The sequence below is a fragment of the Bos mutus genome, chromosome 7 (assembly GCF_027580195.1).
Source record: "Bos mutus isolate GX-2022 chromosome 7, NWIPB_WYAK_1.1, whole genome shotgun sequence".
In the NCBI taxonomy this organism is placed as follows: Eukaryota; Metazoa; Chordata; class Mammalia; order Artiodactyla; family Bovidae; genus Bos; species Bos mutus.
In genome coordinates, this window is record NC_091623.1 from 89,597,248 (window position 1) to 89,617,753 (window position 20,506).

Genomic DNA, 20,506 nt, shown 5'->3' on the forward strand with positions numbered 1-20,506 from the left:
GCTTTAGCTATATGTAAAGACAAAAGGCACTTTAAGAGGTACTAGGGAAATGCCTCATTTACCAAGGAATGAAGCAGGAGAAGCTTTGATAAAGGTGTGACAAGAAGACTGGAATTTAACCTTGAGTCCGTGGCAGAGGCTTAGAATCTGGTGGTTCTTCAGAGGATGATGCAATAACAGGATGGTGCAACAAGTCTAAATGAAATAGCAGTTTAATATCCTGGACCCCTCCTTCAAAATTCCAGGCTCACCACGAAAACTTAAGAACCACTAATTTAGCACCCTAAGTATCCTGATAATGAGAAACAAGTCTTGGATTCACATAAATATCCCAGTTAGGAAATCTCTGTCACACATACACCTTTCTCTCTAAATAAATGTACCTCTAAGTGTATTTTACATATTAATCACTTTTGAGTTTGATTAGAGAGAGAAATGCAGAGTCTGATTACCTCTGGGTACCCAAGCAAACTGAAGTTTCTACAACTAAAAACCAGGACAAAACCCTAACTTACGGAGGATACATCCCCAAGGCTTTGTCACATGGGAGCTCCCTTTTGAACAGCTACCAACCCCTCTAACCTTAATATTGATGCCAACTACTTATCTTTTTAACCTAGACATTCTCAAGACTTATTAAGTCTAGTTAAGAAATATTTTACTAGTTAAAATATTTTTTTTTTCTAATTTTATTTTATTTTTAAACTTTACATAATTGTATTAGTTTTGCCAAATATCAAAATGAATCCGCCACAGGTATACATGTGTTCCCCATCCTGAACCCTCATCCCTCCTCCCTCCCCATACCATCCCTCTGGGTCGTCCCAGTGCACTAGCCCCAAGCATCCAGTATCGTGCATCGAACCTGGACTGGCAACTCGTTTCTTACATGATATTATACATGTTTCAATGCCATTCTCCCAAATCTTCCCACCCTCTCCCTCTCCCACAGAGTCCATAAGACTGTTCTATACATCAGTGTCTCTTTTGCTGTCTCGTACACCGGGTTATTGTTACCATCCTTTCTAAATTCCATATATATGCGTTAGTATACTGTATTTATGTTTTTCCTTCTGGCTTACTTCACTCTGTATAATAGGCTCCAGTTTCATCCACCTCATTAGAACTGATTCAAATGTATTCTTTTTAATGGCTGAGTAATACTCCATTGTGTATATGTACCACAGCTTTCTTATCCATTCATCTGCTGATGGACATCTAGGTTGCTTCCATGTCCTGGCTATTATAAACAGTGCTGCGATGAACATTGGGGTACGCGTGTCTCTTTCCCTTCTGGTTTCCTCAGTGTGTATGCCCAGCAGTGGGATTGCTGGGTCATAAGGCAGTTCTATTTCCAGTTTTTTAAGGAATCTCCACACTGTTCTCCATAGTGGCTGTACTAGTTTGCATTCCCACCAACAGTGTAGGAGGGTTCCCTTTTCTCCACACCCTCTCCAGCATTTATTATTTGTAGACTTTTGGATCGCAGCCATCCTGACTGGTGTGAAATGGTACACGGTTGCAAAACCACACTCGGACCACATCCTTCTCCAGCCCGAGCTGCTGGGCGATGTGGCTAATTTGCTGCAGGGTGGGCTTCGGGCACTGCAGGAACATGCTCTCCAGGTTGCCTCTCACTCAGTTCTCGATACTCGTCCGCTTTCTCTTTCGGGCCTGCACAAGGGTCTCTGCCTTGCATATCTCCTGCAGATTCTCGTTGTTGTCAGCTTCCTCCACCCACTTCTGCAGCAGGGGCCGCAGCTTACACATGTTCTTGAAACTGAGCTGCAAAGCCTCAAAACGGCAGATAGTCGTTTGGCTGAACACCTTTCCAAAGAGAACCCCCAGGGTGAGCCCCACATCAGCCTGGGTATATCCTAGTGTGATCCTCTTCTGCTTTAGGAGCTTGGCAAATTGTTCAAGGTCTTTCTGAAGAGCTTTGATGTCCTGGGACTCCTCAGGGTTCGGCTCCAGCTTCTCCTTGTCCAGCTTCGCGGCGCCTGCGGGTGCGGCGCAGGGGTCCGGGGAGGCCCCCTCGGAGTTGTTCTCCACCCCGGCTCCCGCCTCGCCCTCGGGCTGAGGGGTCTCCAGGCCGCCTGGGGGCACCGGCCCCGCTCCAACCTGCGGCGCACAGTAGGCCATCCCTCCACACAAGTCATAGGGCGGGGGGCACGGGGGAAGCCCCCACACCTCGGCGCCAGGCACAACCCCCGGCCCGATCCCCGACCCACCGGGAGGCCCTTGGAAGCTCATCCAGGTCCGAGGATCAACCCAGCCCGGCTCTGGCCCTCCCGGCCCATTGCCTCCACCGCCCGGCGGGGGCGAGAAGGCGAAGTCAGAAGCGAGGTGTCCCACCATGGGGAAGGCAGGCACCCCCAAAATATTTCTTAACTTTAAGAAAATATTTTAAAAAATTATCAAAATATACCAATTCACTAATCATTAATCAAAACACAAACCCACTTCACACCCAATAAGATGGCCACTATTAAAAATGAAGATCATGGCATCTGGTCCCATCACTTCATAGGAAATAGATGGGGAAACAGTGTCAGACTTTATTTTTTTGGGCTCCAAAATCACTGCAGATGTTGATTGCAGCCATGAAATTAAAAGACGCTTACTCCTTGGAAGCAAAGTTATGACCAACCTAGATAGCATATTCAAAAGCAGAGACATTACTTTGCCAACAAAGGTCCGTCTAGTCAAGGCTATGGTTTTTCCAGTCGTCATGTATGGATGTGAGAGTTGGACTGTGAAGAAGGCTGAGCGCCGAAGAATTGATGCTTTTGAACTGTGGTGTTGGAGAAGACTCTTGAGAGTCCCTTGGACTGCAAGGAGATCCAACCAGTTCATTCTGAAGGAGATCAGCCCTGGGATTTCTTTGGAAGGAATGATGCTAAAGCTGAAACTCCAGTACTTTGGCCACCTCATGCGAAGAGTTGACTCACTGGAAAAGACTCTGATGTTGGGAGGGATTGGGGGCAGGAGGAGAAGGGGACGACAGAGGATGAGATGGCTGGATGGCATCACTGACTCGATGGACATGAGTCTGAGTGAACTCCGGGAGTTGGTGATAGACAGGGAGGCCTGATGTGCTGCGATTCATGGGGTCGCAAAGAGTCGGACGCAACTGAACGGAACTGATTAAAAATAAAGTGTTACCAAAAAAAAAGTGTTGGCAGGATGCCGAGATAGGGAACCTATGTGCATTGCTGGTGATAATGTTAGATGGATATAGCCATTATGAATAACAACATGGCAGTTCCTCAGAAGGTTAAACAGTTACCATGACTCAGCCATTCCACTCTTAGGTGTATGCTCAAGAGAAGTAAAAGTGCCTTTTACCAAAGGCACTGTTTGTAATAGTTAAAAAGTAGGAAAAAACCCCATGTCCAACTAATGAATGGATAAACAAAATGTGGTATATCCAAACAATGGAATTATTCAGTAATTAAAAAAAAAAATAGAGTGCCAGTACATTATTTACATTATACCAATGAAAAATAGTAACAAAAGACCACACTTGCATGGTTCCATTTATATGTAATGTCCAGAATAGGCAATCCAGAGACAGGAGCCAGGGTGGAATGGGGAATGACTGGTAATGGGCACACGGGGGTTTCTTTTTGGGTTGAAAATGTTTTAGAATCATATTGGTGATCATTGCGGAGTAGTGAATAGTGCTTCCACTGCAAGGGGCATGGGTTTGATCCTTGGTTAGAGAACTAAGATCTGGCCTGGTCAAAAAGTTAAAAAAAAAAAAAAAAAGTGCTATGGGAAAGACTCAAAATAGAACTTAGTAAGATATTTCCTTTAAGGTTTCTTAATCTGTAAGCTTACAAGAAAAGCCAAAGGATTTTCCTGAGAAGTGCTAATTTGTGTTTACCATTAGTAAAAATAATTTTATGTTAAAAAACTACATTACCCATTTTATTAAAAACAAGTAATATGAACTGAATTAGAAGTATAACCAACATATACATGGGATATTACAAGTCCCAGATGTGCCCTGACCAAATCTAATGGTGGCTTTCTTTATCTATCATTATAAATTGATCCAATTTCATATACCCAGACAAAACCCTAACTGAAAAAGATACACACACCCCTATGTTCATAGCAGCACTATTCACAATAGCCAAGATCTGGAAACAACCTTAACGTCCATCAACAGATGAATGGATAAAGAAGATATATACATATAGTACATATATACAATGAATACTACTCAGCCCCACCTCCTGCAAGAGAGAATAATGCCACTTGCAGCAACACGGATGCAATGAGAGATTACCATACTAAGTCAGTCAGAAAGACAAATGCCGTATATCACACCTTATGTGATAGTGTGGAATCTTAAATATGACACAAATGCACCTACTGACCAGACAGAAACAGATTCAAAGACAGAGAGAACAGACCTGTGGCTGCCAAGGGGGGTGGGGGAGGGATGGAGTGGGAGGTTGGAGTTAACAGATACAAGCTATTATATACAGAAAAGAATATTAAAGAAAAAAATAAATGTATATACATATATATAACTTTGCTGTAGAGAAATCAAATTGTAAATCAACTATGTCAATAAAAAATAAATTGAGCCAGTTTATATTTTGAAGGCAAAAGCTGATCTGATATGAGCCAAAGTATGTTAAGAAATGTGATTGTTGTTTTACAAACTGTTTCTACTTGATACTTAATGAGTCTATAGGAAATTACTTCCTGAGATTCTTCAAGATCATGATCCTAAAGGCTATTATAAGTTTAATCATTACAAGTTTTAATGTCAAAATGAAACAGGTGGGGGCTTTCTTTAGATAAACTGGATAGACTGCCAGAAAACACCTAAAACTTCTTCCTAATTGCTGTGTGTGTTAACTTCACATATATCCAATGTCTGGTGGAAGTCCACAGAAAAAGAAATTAAGACAGATGGCTACAGTGTCAAGTCAAATAGGCTTATGTGCCAAGTGTCATAAGAAAGAAGGGAAGAGGCACAGTGAAAGGAACAACATCAAAAAGTAGAGAAAACCCCCAATATTAGCTTTGTGACCATAAGTGTTTGAAATCTGTAAGTGTCTGTAAACTATCTTCCTAGAATAAAATAATCTTCACAATGTGCATCTTGGTACCAGCACTGGAAAAGAACCTCATAGTTTTCTGCTAGTGGCAAAGTTCACAAGTCTCCTAGTCAGACAAGTTTTCTTTAGAAGGAGACAAGCTGGCTAGCAAGCCCTTCCGCAATCAGGATAGTTGCTCTCAGACTGTCAACTAATGTTGTCTTCAAACCCAGCATTGTTTCTGTTGGGGTATCTACTCAAAACTTAGAAGGCTGGTTCACAACCTTTGTGATACTTTCCTCAATAAACTACAATTTGTGAATTATGAATTACAAATATGTGGTAAAGCATGGTGTGTGCTCTGCTGCCACCCCTTGGACAGGGGAGCCAGATATTCTAGTCAAAGCGGAGAATCAAACAAATTCATGATAAGCAGCTTTAGTGGTCACCATAAATACAAGCAATGATCATGAAATTAAAAAATCAGACATATATACAATTGTAGTGGCCATGTTCCAGTTTCTGAATTAGATGGAAAAAGAATTGCCAAATGAAACAATTTGGTATCTTCTATTACAAAACAAAAACAAAGCTCTTTTAGCAATCAACTGTAACAAACTGCTTTACTTCCAATATTTATCTTGTTAGGGACCTAAATTTCTTAAACACTTTTTGATAATTCCTTCTGGAGTTTTGTGAAATCTTACAGGCCAAAGAGGAGAAAAAGGAGTTTGCTCTAGGAGGGGCTGGAAAAATTAGGCAAGTAAATTTAACTTCAAACTTGTTTTAGATTGTAGGTGTCACCTTATTATATGAAACTATACAAGAGAGGGAAAAGTTGCAATCTGAGCTTTACTGACTTGTATTTGTTTTCAGATGAACAATTCTCAAAAGAGAATTTCTTTACCCTGGGGCTTTTGGACTCTTTAGGGACCAAAAGAGTTTAGCTACTTCTCAAAAGGGCTCAGTTGTAGGAAATGTAATGAGAAGGGGCTAAAATAGCAGCAGGGTGGAGGCTCAGAGATCAGAAAGCTAACAGGCAACAAACCCAAAGGAGGTAAAATTTGAGGCTAAAGAGAATGCTGGAATAAATTAACTGAGGGGCTGAAATGCCTAAAGGAAGTCCCTAAAGCAGGATAATCATGTGGAGGACAAAGCAATGACCTTAAGATAAGCAGCTATTTACTTTTCACTGTGGATAGGTTAAGAAGATAAGCATCCATTAAGCAACTTTACTGTATAGCACCAGAGTTGGGCAACCTTAAACTCACATCCATTTAACATCCTAGAAAGGACAGAGTAGTAGAGATACCTAAGAACATAATCTTGTTATGGAATTCCACTTTAAAAATTGGTAGATTTCTACGAAGTTGTTAAATATGAAGCCACTTAACAGTCTTGGCTTCTTACTCATTTTGAATTCTGACTAATGTTTAAGAAAAAACTGGGCTTCCCTGGTGGCTCAGACAGTAAAGAATGTGCCTGCAATGTGGGAGACTCAGGTTGGATCCCTAGGTCAGGAAAATCCCCTGAAGGGAATGGCTACTCCAGTATTCTTGCCTGGAGAATCCTATAAACAGAGGAGCCTGGTGGGTTACAGTGCATGTGGTCACAGAGTGTCACATATGACTGAGCGACTTTCACTAGTTTCCCTTTGGGCCTCTCTCTACCCAGTCTTGAGGACTTCCCTGGTGGCTCAGACGGTAAAACGTCTGGCTGTAATGCGGGAGCGGGGTTCATTCCCTGGGTCAGGAAGATCTCCTGGAGAAGGAAATGGCAACCCACTCCAGTATTCTTGCCTGGAAAATCCCATGGGCGGAGGAGCCTGGTAGGCTACAGTCCATGGGGTCACAAAGAGTCGGACACAACTGAGCGACTTCATGTTCACATTCTACCCAGTCTGGGGGAAACCTTTAGTTTCTGAATTCATCTGACACCACTGGGGATGAAGATACAAGGATTATTTAAAGAGATGGCCTCTACTTTAGTTTAAAGGCTTCATGATTTGTATGTTGGGTTTGATAACAGCAAATTTAAAGCTTTTCCAGGAATTTTATGACTGTCCAAGTGGTTAAGACTCTTGTTTCCACTGCAGGGGGCACAGGTTCAACCCCTTTTTGGAGAAATAAGATCCCACATGCCTCACAGAACAGCCAAAAGAATAAAACTTGGGGGAAAAAAGGGGGAGCTTCTGGTTTTTAAAAATTAAAAACAGTTTTTCCAGGAAAAGTTTCCAAACAAAATAAACACTCCTTTACCCCCCACCTGCCCCTCAGGCAAGCCAGAGTTACTAGACCAGTTTGTGTAAACACCAAAATAAAACCAAGAAAGCTGAGTATTTCATTTGAAGTAGAGCAAAGAGTCCTCAAGGGAGAATGAAAAATAAAGCTCTCACTAAGGAGTTGCTGGCAGTGTAAGCAAACTACACCTTTTAATTTTAATAGTTTTCATCCATGCCTCTGCTTTGTCCCTATGTCCCTTTCCCCAAATCAGAAGGCTCTCATTCAAGTCAGTGGATTATGAGGCACACAGCAATGATTCACAGGCAGGCTGTAAAAAAGACACAGCATACAGTGTGCTGTGTAAGGTGTCTAGGGGCCTCTGTTTTCAGACCCCTTCTTGTTCTCATCATTTTAGGGGTACATTCCCTTTTCAAAGAAGAGTTCAGCAGTGCTTCCACTCAGAGGACTAACTTCTGAGAAATAAAACAGCTGGGAGACAGAAGGAGTAGTTGTAAATAGACTAAATACGGACAGTTAAACAAACTAGACACAACTTAGGAAAAGCAAGAGAATTTAAAGAGACAGCTGACAGCTTTCTCTTCCTGCATTCTCAAAGGTGACTGCTGAAAGAAAAGTTTCTCTCCCTAGAATGGGCAGTCAGGGGTAGTACCACCAGTAACTTATCTAATCCAAGGTTTCATGGCCCTTAAACACTACAGGGAAACATTAAGGTGCAGATTACCAGGACTGCAAGGACTCTAAAGAAGAAAACTCAAGGTAATCAGAGCAAAGCTTGGATTATGGGGTGTATGTTTATGTAGCTTTACAGTTAGCAGTGTTCCAGCTTTGGAAGCCTGACAAAATGAAAATCTCAGTAGTCTTTGACTTGTAAAGATCTTACCAGTGCTTATCATTAACAATGCTTCAGAACACTTAAGAAGGCAGTGGCACCCCACTCCAGTACTCTTACATGGAAAATCCCATGGACGGAGGAGCCTGGTAGGCTGCAGCCCATGGGGTCGCTAAGAGTCGGACATGACTGAGCGACTTCACTTTCACTTTCATGCACTGGAGAAGGAAATGGCAACCCACTCCAGTGTTCTTGCCTGGAGAATTCCAGGGATGGCGGAGCCTGGAGGGCTGATGTCTATGGGGTCTCAACAGAGTCGGACACGACTGAAGCGATTTAGCAGCAACAGCAGCAAGAACACTTTAGAAGAAAATGTGGCACCCACAAGCTTATCCACTGGCCAATTTGCATGAGAGCCCCAGAACCCTTGAAGAGCTTTCTGAAAAAGCAAAACAAAAATGCTTAGATACAAAAAGATCTCCTCTTCCTTTATGTTCTGATTCAATAGCTCTTGAAAAGGAGGAGTGAGGGTGGTAGCGATTATGGCTGAGAGAGTCTCAACTTTCAAATGGATTGATTTAAATAGAATCAGACTTTAATGCATAACTAGGGTTAAGAATCACTGTGTTTGGCTTCTTTTCTATGCCTTTAAGAAGGACCTCTCAGGCAGCTGAAGTCAGGGAGATTCCATGATCTCACCCCTTCTTAAAAGAAACTCAGAGCTCATCTCCTGCAGGTAAGCTGCTGTCATGTATCCTAGCAATAACATGACTACAATGAATTGTGATGGCTCAGATGTGTCCAACTTTTCCCAGCCAGAACACTCTCAAGTCACTACCATCCATCTTATCACCCCTACTTTCAGATTAGGGCGAGGAGCATTTTAGAGACTGCCTACTATCCTTTCTAGTTGGGATTTAAGAGTATATGCTCCCCAGGAAGCTATCATCTCAATGTTTGACCGAGATAAGCCTAGGATACGGATGGTCAAGGTTTCCCCTATCCCCTTTTCAAGCTCACAAAGCTCAACTTAAATTTCAGACACAGCATTTCTGGGATTCACTAGCCTAGCTGCATGGTAGGGATCCCAGCTGAAAATCAATTGGTTCCTCTCCAATTTCTACTATTTCTGTTATTTTATTCACTATGGCTTTTCCATTTTTCTTCTTTAACCAAATGCACAAAGCTAAATTTAAACTCTGAAACTAAAGCAATTTTTATGTGGGTTTAATATGGGAACATAATAGGATGGGGGTTATGAGCACAGGTTTATGACTGTCCTACTACCACAACCTGGGCAAATTAAGAGTCTCAGTTTCTCCTTACTTCACAAAGTCATGCGGATTCTATAAAACAATATATATCAAATGCCTCGAATGGATAGATCGCTAAATGGTAACTAGATGGAACCTGATAGCTTCTTTTGCTCCACCCCCGTCCTTAAGAAAACCCAGAAAGAATTACGGGCACAGCACAGTTGTGGGGCAGAGGAGAGTAGCAACACTGTTAAGTGATGCTACAGACTTATTTGAATCTAAGCATTAAGTAAGCCTAAAGAGAGAGAGATAATAGTTAACTTTGTGGTAGGTGATAATCACCTTTACTGGGTTACAGGACCTGCCAAAATCTTCCAACAGAACAAAAGAACCAAGCCAAAACTCAGTTCAAACAATATGGTCAGAACACTATAAGCTGTTTTGGAATTCATCACAAGGGAGAAATACAGAAATTAATTCCCCTCTACTTCTATCTGGTTATCAGTCACTTCAAAGATTTGACCTGTTTTTCTCTTTAACCCAAAGAACCTGTGCTCATAACCCCCATCCTATTATGTTCCCATATTAAACCCAAAGAAAGTATGTTAGTTGCTCAGTCGTATCCAACTATTTTGCGACCCCATGGACTGTATCCCGCCAGGCTCCACTGTCCACAGAATTCTCCAGGCATGAATACTGGAGTGGGTAGCCATTCCCTTAACCAGGGGATCTTCCCCACCCAGGGATCCAACCTGGGTCTCCAGCATTGTGGGCAGATTCTTTACCATCTGAGCCACCAGGAGTAATTTCCACCAAATAACTGTGAAATAACACTTCTTGAAGGCAGAATTCATTTCAGCACTGAGTACATGCTTAAACATTTGAGAATGAATAAATGGTTAACTGCTAACATAAGAAACAGGGTCTTCTTTATACAGTCTCTTCTAAGCAGACACCAAGGGTTTTATTCTAAACTATTAAATAAAATACCAGTTAAGAGTTTGCCAATCTTTGGAGAAGAACTAACATGTGCCTGAAAATGACTAATCATCTCTGCTTTAGCTTCACTAAAATGCTCAAACCATCCCGTCAGTCTTTTACCTAGCAAAAATGACACTTTCAGTATCTTATTTTGCCACCTTTAAACTGGCTCAACCCCACCTCAAACCTGCTCCTAAATATTATCTATGATGCAGGTAGGAGGTGGGTAGGGCTGCTTTCTATAGAGAGAGCTTACAGAATACCTAGAGGATTCTGTTACTCTTCAAAGAGGCTAGACAGAGTTACTGGAAACTGGTTTTGTGCTACTGACCTCAGGATCAGATGCCATTACCAGATGGACAAGGACCAAGATATGAACACACCAAAACATTAAAGCAGCCTCTAACCTAGAAGACACAATAACTCAAAATGTCCCAATATTTTGCAGAAAGTAAAGTTTACAAAAGGCTCATTTTAGTGTTTTATCCTCAAAAGCATTAAGATTACTGTACTCTAAAACAAAACTATGTATCTGGTGGAGTATTTTTTCTACAATTACAGGAATTTACTTTGTCATAAAAGGGAAACTATAAACAAACAAATTGACACAGTGGAATATTCCACTAGGGAGCAGCAGAAGCTGGAAAATTTCTCTAGCATTCTCACATCAGTGAGAAGCCAGGAGATAGCAATCACAACCAACATTAGGGACCAGCTAACCATCAAGGTTCTACACGGGGCGAGAAAGTCCACTTCTTATCTTTCTTGGCCACTATGCAAGTACTTTTCAAATAAAACAAAAGCCACAGCGTTCCTGTTAATCTTCTTTCTAATACACACATGAGCTTCTGGGGAAGGATTTAGAAGTAAGTTATTTCCCTCGCCAATGATGCTCATTAAGAACAAACATGTTCAGTACCCAAGTTCTTCCTACGGTAGATTTGCAAACAGCATGCCTGTTCCCTTTTATCTTTGCTCTCGAGTCTCTGCACATCTGCTCCCTCTAGTAAACTGAAAATCTCCTTGGACAAGAATCCTCCTTTCAGGAGAGAATAGGAGATGTTTCTATTCAGCAAAAGAAAAATGTTTCTATTCAGCAAAATCAAAGAGCAAGGCAGTGCAGTATAATAGTTAGGACCAGAGGCTCTGCAATCAGCAAAGTGGGAACAGAATCTAGCATTGCCCCTTGTTAAGACTGTTATATTAGCAAAGCTAATAAATCTCTCAGCACTGCAAATTTTTTCATCCATGAAATGGCAGTAATAGCTTTTTTCATAGAGCCGTTGTGAGGAGTCAAAATATATGCTCTTCAACCCATCTTCAGGAAACTACTTTCATTGCTTGATTGAAACTCAATCTTTCTTGTCCATGAACTTCTAACCCTGTCTTTCCTGAGGATCCTTCTTGCTTTTAAGTAGAGTCATAAAAGCCAGAAAATGGGATGGCCAGAAAGGAGGAAAACACTTTTTTTCTTCAGTAAAAAGCTAAAAATATCTAGAGGTATTCAGAAATTAAAGTTTGGGGATCAGTACATTTTCACTACTTGCAAACTAGTGTTGGGACTGTCACACTCTGTTACCAGTGAGGCACATATATGCAAATACTCTGCACTATTTCAATACCCTGACAGCTCACCAACTATCAACCAACACAAAGCTTTTGAGTCTAATTTTAAGCTAACTGGCTTTTAATCAAGAATGAATGTCAATGACCATTTCAAAGTTGCAGATCAGTTACAGCTCCACTACATCAGTGTATCAAAGACACTGTATCAGTCAAACAATGCCCAAAGTAACATTCTCTGACAACATTCACCTGCCTTGTCTAGGAAATTTGCCCAAGTAGTTAAACAATATCTCCATTTTTGACCATGTCTAATACCTCATTTAAGACCCAAATAATCTGCTTACACTACACCCCCATCAACATGTACCCTGTTATTCTGAGACCGGAAACGGATATCATCACTCCAGGGTTTTGTGTCAGACCATTTTCTCATGGCGTTGCACAATGCTTCCCTAAATGTATAAATATCCAACCTACAGCAGATGTTTGATGGAGCTTGTAAGCTGACTAGTTAATAGTAAAAATGTATCTGTGGGCTTCACTTTTCATATACTTAGATGTGAAATTGGGGAAAAAAGTTAGAAGGCCACAGACATCACGAAAAAGACAATCTTCTATTTTGACTAGGATCATTCTTCTAAAGAAAACCTTAAAGGATAAAACGAATAAACAACTTCAAGGGTTAAAATAAGGACAAAGTGAACATGTAAATACTTATAGGATGGGTATTACATACAAATTAAGTAGATAAAAGAGAAACAGCACTAGATTACAGCACAGAAAGCTTGACCAATCTGTCAATGTGAAAGACTCAAGTCTGTGTTTATCCTTGTATCCCCAAGAAAAACAATGAAATTATGGCTCTTAATCAAACTCAATTATGTTTTGTTAGAGGTGAGAAAAAGAGCAATGATGCTTTATCTTGATTCACTCAGAGTCAAAGAAAAAGATACCTGTTCAGGAAGAGGGGGGTGGAGGGGGGGAAGGAAACTTTCATTACTACCAAATAGGCAGTATTAAAAGGAGGCTGTTATGAGCAGGAACTTTATTCATCATGCTCTGAGGACAGCTGCCCACAGAAAAACCTTGTAATTTCTAAACTGGTGGGAAGCATCTTGAACCCCCTCTAAATCCTTTCTCTTCCTCACTAAAGCAGGCTGCTGCAGACACGCCTATAGAATGTATCCTAGAAGAAGGTTCTATTCTGAGATCCCTGGAGAACAGGGTGGACTAAAAAAATTTCTGCTGCCCAAGTTCAGAGATAGATGGTTTGTTGCAGCAGTAGGCCTAGGGAAAAATGGCAGATTTCACCTGACTCTTTAAATAGGGCCTGAAGCCATTTAGCCCTGCAGCAAAACCCACATTTTAAGTTTTCCCACAACCAAACTCAAAACAAGGGCCCTCTGCTAAAAGGGTCCAACCAGTGTGTGTGTTGGGGGCAGGCAGGTAGGGGGGACACTGGAGACCTACACTGCATTCTGCCTTAAACAGTATTCTAATTAGGTACGCTTGCTTACCTAGGAATGTGTCCAGAGCAAACCTTCCTTTCCTGGAAGGATAAGTGTATCTGCTATTACAATAAGAAGTCTGTCAGGAGTTGAAATTCAAAGAGAGTAATTGTCCATCAGGTTCACAGTGCACAGAACACCATGCCAGAATACAACGGCTGTTAGGACTAGTTCTGAGTTGAGGCAGGCAGCCTAATACACTTGGAGTAGGCTGAGGAACACCACCACACCCTATCAAATATACTCTTATCTGCTCCTCTTCCCTTTACCACCTCAACAGGCCCAGACATGTTGGTGGCATCTATATTTTGACCACTTTGTGGGAAGTCACTGTAGTTTGTGTTCTACACTCATCTCTTCCCAGGAAATTAAAAATATTCTAATTCTTGACTTTTCTCTAGTGGGGTCTTTTACCTGTGTAACTATCAGAGACAAGAAAAAGGCAGGAAAAGCCAGAAGAGATGATGAAAAACACCCTCTTTAAGAGCCTGAATATCCTGGTATCAGTATATGAAAAACTACAAAGTATCATTCTTGTTACAGCCACCTGTAACTATGATGTGGAGAACTAAAAACTAAAACCACCTGAAATTCATTGCTTTGAGACCATTCCAAGAATCCTTTAGGTGAATGTTCTACTAATCAACAACTTCCACTTAGGGAAGAAACCCAAACACATTTTACACACTTTAATTTATTCAAATCATATCAACAATTTACCTATATTCTATTTAAAAACCCGTTCACTGATCTCATAAAAATACTAACTTTTAATTCAATATAATGTGAGGAATTTTCTGGAGATTTTGGTCTGTCCCTGGCTTTTAGAAAGCTCTTAAAAACCTTAGAATTTCCTGAGATGGGGAGTGTTTTTGTTATTATTCATAAGGAGTCCCCAAGGAGCATACCTGAGTTTATGCCAATGAAGTGACTAGGGTGGGGCCCCTAGGCATAATTAGGATGGACAAGTCACCAGAAAGACCAAATGTTTTGAGGGCTGAACTTTCAGCTCCATTCCCAGATCTACGGGAAGGGGTAGTTGCAGAGTAATCTATATAAAATTCCTGAACAAGATTTAATGAACTTCTGGGTTAGTAAACTCAGGTGGCAAATTCCAGTTTCACAAGGACAGAAGCTTCTGCACTTGGACCCTTACAGACCCTATGTACCACTTCATCTGGCTGTTCATTTATATCCTTCATAACATCCTTTGTAATAAATCAGTTAACATAAATAGTTTCCCTGAGTTTTTTGGACCCTTCTAACATATCATTGAACCCAAGAAGTCACAGGAACCCCCAAGGCCCAGGCTGGCTTTGGCATCATATGTGTGGGCAGTCTTGTGGGATCTGATAGTAACTCTGAGTAGTGTCAGAATTGAATCCAACTGTAGAAATACCTTTTTGGTGTCCAGTGAGACTTGAAGAACTGCTTGGTGTGGGGGAAAAAACCCCACACATCTAGTATCAGAACTTCTCAGAGGAGAAAAATTGTCCCATCCTGCTGTGCATCCTGTGTTCCCACCCTTACTCCCACCCATATATATATATCTGGGGGCAAGAAAGACAGTCATGTAAAGTCAGGCAATTTATTTCCTTCAAGGTATCTACAACTTATTTTTAACAAAAGCTTTAAAAATGTCCCCAAACCACAGAAGACTCAAATGAAGCTTAGAAAGTGCCCTGATCTTTAAACATGGGTTACCTGACTGAGATCTGATTATATATAAAATATATGATTCCCTGAGGAAGATAAATGAAAAAAAAAAATTCTAATACTCACAGACATAATTTAGCCCAGATTCACCCTGTCCATTCCTTGGTTATATTCACCACTGTCCTTGATATAACAGGCTCTTGTTATGATTTTATTACCTGAAAACTACAAAGCTTCCAACACTATTTCTGGGGCTACCTCTCGCAGGCTCAGAAACATTAAACAACCTAAATTTGCCACTTACCTTTCTTCTACATACTTCACCTGATTTAGTTCCTTATTGAAAATATCTACAATCATGGTTTCCATCCACATGGCCCTACGTTGTTTTGGCTTATGTACACATCTGTCCTCATTTAAGCCAACTATGGAGAATACACCAAGAGCAATCATAAACCAGGAAGAACTACAATTAATTTTAAGTGGGACCTATGTATAGGAAAAGAATTAGCTGTGTTTTTTTTTTTAACTAGTATACACAGAAACCAACATTTCACCGGGCTTATACAAAGCTAAATGTGTATGTTCTATCCAACATAAATTCAAGTTATATGTATAACACTCCTTTTAATTCAGAAAGTATGACAAAAAGACAATACCTCTTGCGAAGATTAAGTAAAATAATGTATTGCTTAATACAGTGTGTATAATATGCTAAGTGCTTAATAAACTAATGTGCTTAGAAACTTCACTCTGTTCAGATTTACTTAATCAGTGAGTCTATTTTGCAGGTGGTTTTCCTTTAAAGCTACATTACCTTGGGATCATATATCAAGATAATCACATATTGGCTATCTCAATTTCAAGATTACTCTTATCCCAGCATACCTGAAGAGCCAGTGTTAAAAACAAACCAATCTCTGATTCTCATGCCCAGAATTGATGGGGGGCGGGTGGGGGGGTGGAGAAGAAATCTTCATTTCCAAAACAATTCTACTCATCTACCACTGTTTCACTATCTAGTACTAATAACCATGCTTGAACACAACCTGTTTTCTCCTGAAACTCACAACTTGCCCCTGCCCCTTAAACATCACCACAAATAGATTTATTGTAGCATCCAGTTTGTGCTTAAAATTAAAAGTCCATCACGTTTCTCAATGACTATTTTAGCATTAGGGAACGAAGGAAAAACAATTCTCACTGCACATTGTGATAATCTAATGAGTCTGACTAATATAACTCAGCCATAATACAATCTTGCTATTCTCAAAAAGAAATTGGTATATACTAAGAAACTTCTGAGTCAAACAGAATATACATATGACTCCCTTACTGATACCTAGCAATGGTCAAGAATTTAAATTGTCATGGGATCAGGATATAACCAAATCCTGAATAAAAGCAAAGTACGACATGATTATCAACCACGTTGTTTATAGGACAGCTTAACCTTGTATAAAATGTTCAAACTTAACTACCACTTGCAAGAAAAGTTGTGCGTAAGAACCTCATTTTTAGCATGCTGTAAACTTTACCTAAGTTTGTTAATCAAAGAACTAAAGCCTTTAAAAGCTTCAAAGAGGAGCTTAAAAGTTTCAAGTGGCTAGGTAACATGGCTAGGAACAAATTTAAGAATTAGCTCCCTCCCTTAAACAGTAGAAAGGAATGCTGTTACTTATTTAGCAGTAACAACAGCAATCTAGAAAAGTCATACTCAAGTGAAGGATTCAAGCAAAACAACATAAGATGCTAATGAAACAAAAGAATATGGCTAATTCCTGGTAGTGCATCATAATGGGTCATGATCTATTATATTATCCCTCCTGTACAGTATTCTCATACTTGGGGAATAATTATTCTACCATGTGGCATAGAATCATGTGTTCAAGTTCTGGTAAGATTATATTAACTTTGTCTGAATAATTCTATTAAATTCAAAGAAAAACAAACCTGAGGAATGAAAAATAAGCTGCCACCTTCAATTTGTACCAGAGAAAGTGAGCAAAAACTCCAGTAACTGAAGAGCATCAAACTTTCAGAAGTTTCACCCCAAAGAGAACTGTCACTAATTAAGAACAAAGCACAACGGCAAAACTGTTAGCCTTGGGCTTCAATGGAACTAAGCATACTTACTTTATAAAGCAGTAACTACTATGAGTTTGATGAATCCCATCATTGTAAATCTGCCCACCAAGAACAAACCTGGGTCAGAAACCAGAATGTCCAATCCATGTAGTGAAAACAACTTTCAACATGGTCCCAGACAAGACACTCTGCTATTCTAAGAATGCTCAGACATACAAATATGTAATGTTCCAAAAACTTTTTCCTTGCCACATAGTAAAAAGTTTCTATGACTGGCAAAAGAACAAAGTAATAAAGTGAGAGAACAGATATACCCCTGACACACTCTCCCCTAAACAGTAATTTTTTTTTTAATTTTAAAAGAGCATATAAAGTTAGTTTTAAACTAGTTCACCCTTCCCACAATGGACACACCTAACAACTGCTTCTCAAAATTTACCAAAGAAAACTCAAAGCCCACCGACTCCAGTTCTGAATTTCAACAAGCATTAATACACTAGGCACCTCTACCCCAGGAGTTCCAGAGAGAGGCCAAAAGGGAGCCTGTTCATATCAACAACCCCATTAATTCGGATTTCTCCTGTATATACAGATACACAGCTGTCAGCCTAAACCTTCCTCCGGCGCACACATTCCCTGTAACAGCTAAAACCAGGAAGCTAAAGGGTAATTAGAGGACTAGGAGGAAGTCATCTTGGGAGAATTGTAAAACCCAGAGAAATCAGAGGAAGTCAGAAAAAGGTTGTCCTTGACTACCTCTCCTTCCCGCCCCATCCAGACTTAATCCCACCCGGGTCTCAGAAGCCCGGGAGGGAGAGGCCATTTTAATGAGGCTTGGTTGAAGAATGTAAAGGAAGGGAAAGAGGAAATCAGGGAAGGGCCTTTGTAAAGGAAGGCCTGGCCCTTTCCCCCAACAGCACCCGAGTTGGGTGGCAGCACCTGGAGCTCAAAAAGGGAGGTGCTGGATTCAACCGCCTGAGAGAGGTACAAAAGTAGCAGTGGCCTACCACGAGGGGGTCCAGTGGTCCGAGTACCGGGAGCAGGACCCCCTGGCCCCAAGAGGGAGAACTGCCCCTTCTGGGGCCAACAGCGTAGACCCTCGCCCCTGGGACTGAAGCTACTACCCAGAGGTCCAGAAGGCGGGAGTTGGCTAGTGCCTGGTTCTCCTCATTCGGCCATGCGGCGCGGGGGCGGCCATCCTGAGGGGGTCCCGGAACCAAGAGGGCATGGGGGGGCCCAGACGCGGAGCTCACCCGCGGGCCGCCTCCAAGCTCTTAATGAGCTTTTTGATCTTCCAGATCTCCACGTTCCTGTCGGCAGCACTGGGGTCGTCCGCCATCTTCTCGCCTCCTCCTCCCTAGAGCGGCCCGGCGGGGCCCGGAGACACCAAGACCACAGAGTTAGCGCCGCCGCTGGGGCAGAGCGGCCCCCTTCCTTGCCACCCCCGAGAGTCCCTCCTCTTCCCGCCCCGCGCGGCCCGCCGAGGTGGTAGCTGGCCTTTCCTTCTCCCTGGCTTACCTAAGGGCCCAGTCCTGGGCGGCAGCGGCTGCTCCTCCCCGGCGGCGGGTCCGCGGCGGCGGCTCTGACGTAGGACACCGGCTCCCTCTCTCCAGGCAGCTGCATGTGTTGCAATCCGCTCACATGGGGCCTGTGACATCACTTCCTCCGCCAGGGGCTGAGTGGTAGTCGGCGGGCGGAAGGGAGGGGGCCAGCAAGGAAGAGGGGGAGCTCTGCGCGCGCCGCGACTTTCCATTGGCTGTTTGGGCCGTGGCCTACAAAGAACCCGCCGATTGGTCTCATCTGGGGCCGCGCTGCCTTGTGAGGTAGAAGCCGGGGGCGGGGAAATACCTCCTTCCTTCCGGTTCGGAGAGCAAAGAGCAGGAAGCGGGCGGAAGTAGGTGAATCTCGCGAGAATTTACTCTAGCCCTGGCTGCCTAAACCTGGAGTGTTTCTTAAAGGGCAAGGCGCGTGGGTCGTTGTCTTTTCTCTCCCACGTTCTTGAATGGAACGGACTTCTGAGGGTCTGCGACGCATTTTTACTTTCGAGCTGGGACGAGCGGTTTGAATTGCGTCTGAGAAGTCTCAAAAGAAGCGCCTCACTCTTTGCTACTTCACAGCTGACGAAGCGCTTGGGTCTGCGTGCGTCACGGCTCCGCGGATTAGTGTTCAGACGCTCGGCCAGTCAGGATTAGGAAATGTCTCCCGGGTAGTCCAGCACCCCGACACCCGCATGGGCAAAAGTAGCACGTTCCTTCCCGGCCCAGGGCTAAGAGGGGTTCTCTTTGGACCTGGAACTTTATGGGGAAGGGGAGAAAGCAGGGGCTGCCTGAGGTTGAAGACATGAGGTATCTGATACCTTGAATGGTTTGATTTGAGCTGTGGAGAGTGAAGGTGGGGAGAATGTTGAAGGAACGTGGGCAGCTGTCTTTGACTTTGGAGTTGTAGTTGGCTACTTTATGTCTCCACCTCAGCTGGAGTCATTCAGGTATTTGGGCCCAAGCTGTGTGCCAGGCCCGAGTTTCCTGAGAAGAGCCAGACAGATAACAGTGCCTACCTTCGTGGTGCTCTCAGTTTAGTTGGATTTATAGCCGACTATGATTTTATACGTTTGTGTCATGAAATAATTACACAAATACATAAACACTTAAGAGGGGTGTGAGTATGTAATGAAAGAGGAGTGAGTGAAAACTAGAATGAAACCCAAAGGTGAACAGGACTTTGTCAAGAGGGAGCATAACACATTTCAGAAATCGCAAAAGCTCGTGTTCTGGAGCAAGGTTAGTAATTTATGTGAGAGATAATTTGTATCTTAGACTAGGGTGATGACAGTACAGCGAATGATATTTGAGGGTTAGAATGGTTAGGGCTGGATGATAGGTTGGATGAGGAGGAAGAGCAAGAATGACTCCCAGAGTATTGAAATGGCTAGTTTTACTTAGATGGGGAAGATGAGCAGGTTGTGGGGGATTTTTGAAAATTTCTTCTGGTTAATAAATCCGAGATTGTTTATGAAACAAGCCAGCGGTGGGTGCTCAGGTGGTTGCATTTGTGTGAGCTTTGAATCCTTTTTGCGAGTTATCTCAACTTTATCCACACCTTGGAAATGGGGCTTTTACTCCCATTTCGTAGATTGGGAAACTCACGCAAAGAAAAGTGAAAGGAAGCTGCTGAGAGTGAGGACATTGACTCAGGGCAAGTCTCTCCCCCAGCAAATGAATTCCCAGAATGGAATCGCTTTCATTTTGTAATTTTTACCATATGTTCACTCATTATATAAGTTATTGTACTTCTACTGTGTGCCATTGACTGTGCTTAGTAG

The 20,506-nt window shown here is 42.1% G+C and overlaps 1 protein-coding gene and 1 pseudogene across 1 annotated transcript in view; both read right to left on the bottom strand.

Moving 5' to 3' along the window:
- The window catches only part of ETF1 (eukaryotic translation termination factor 1), a 29,411-nt gene extending 10,552 nt beyond the window's left edge, over positions 1-18,859 (bottom strand). The window contains exons 1-2 of the mRNA XM_070374422.1: positions 18,706-18,859; positions 18,441-18,544 (exon numbers count right to left, since the gene is read on the bottom strand). Coding sequence (XP_070230523.1) covers positions 18,441-18,526 — 86 coding nt within the window. The 5' untranslated portion in view covers positions 18,527-18,544; positions 18,706-18,859. The remainder of the gene's footprint in view (positions 1-18,440; positions 18,545-18,705) is intronic.
- On the bottom strand, positions 946-18,434 carry LOC138988551 (POU domain, class 5, transcription factor 1 pseudogene; annotated as a pseudogene).
- Positions 18,860-20,506: the final 1,647 nt, after the last annotated feature.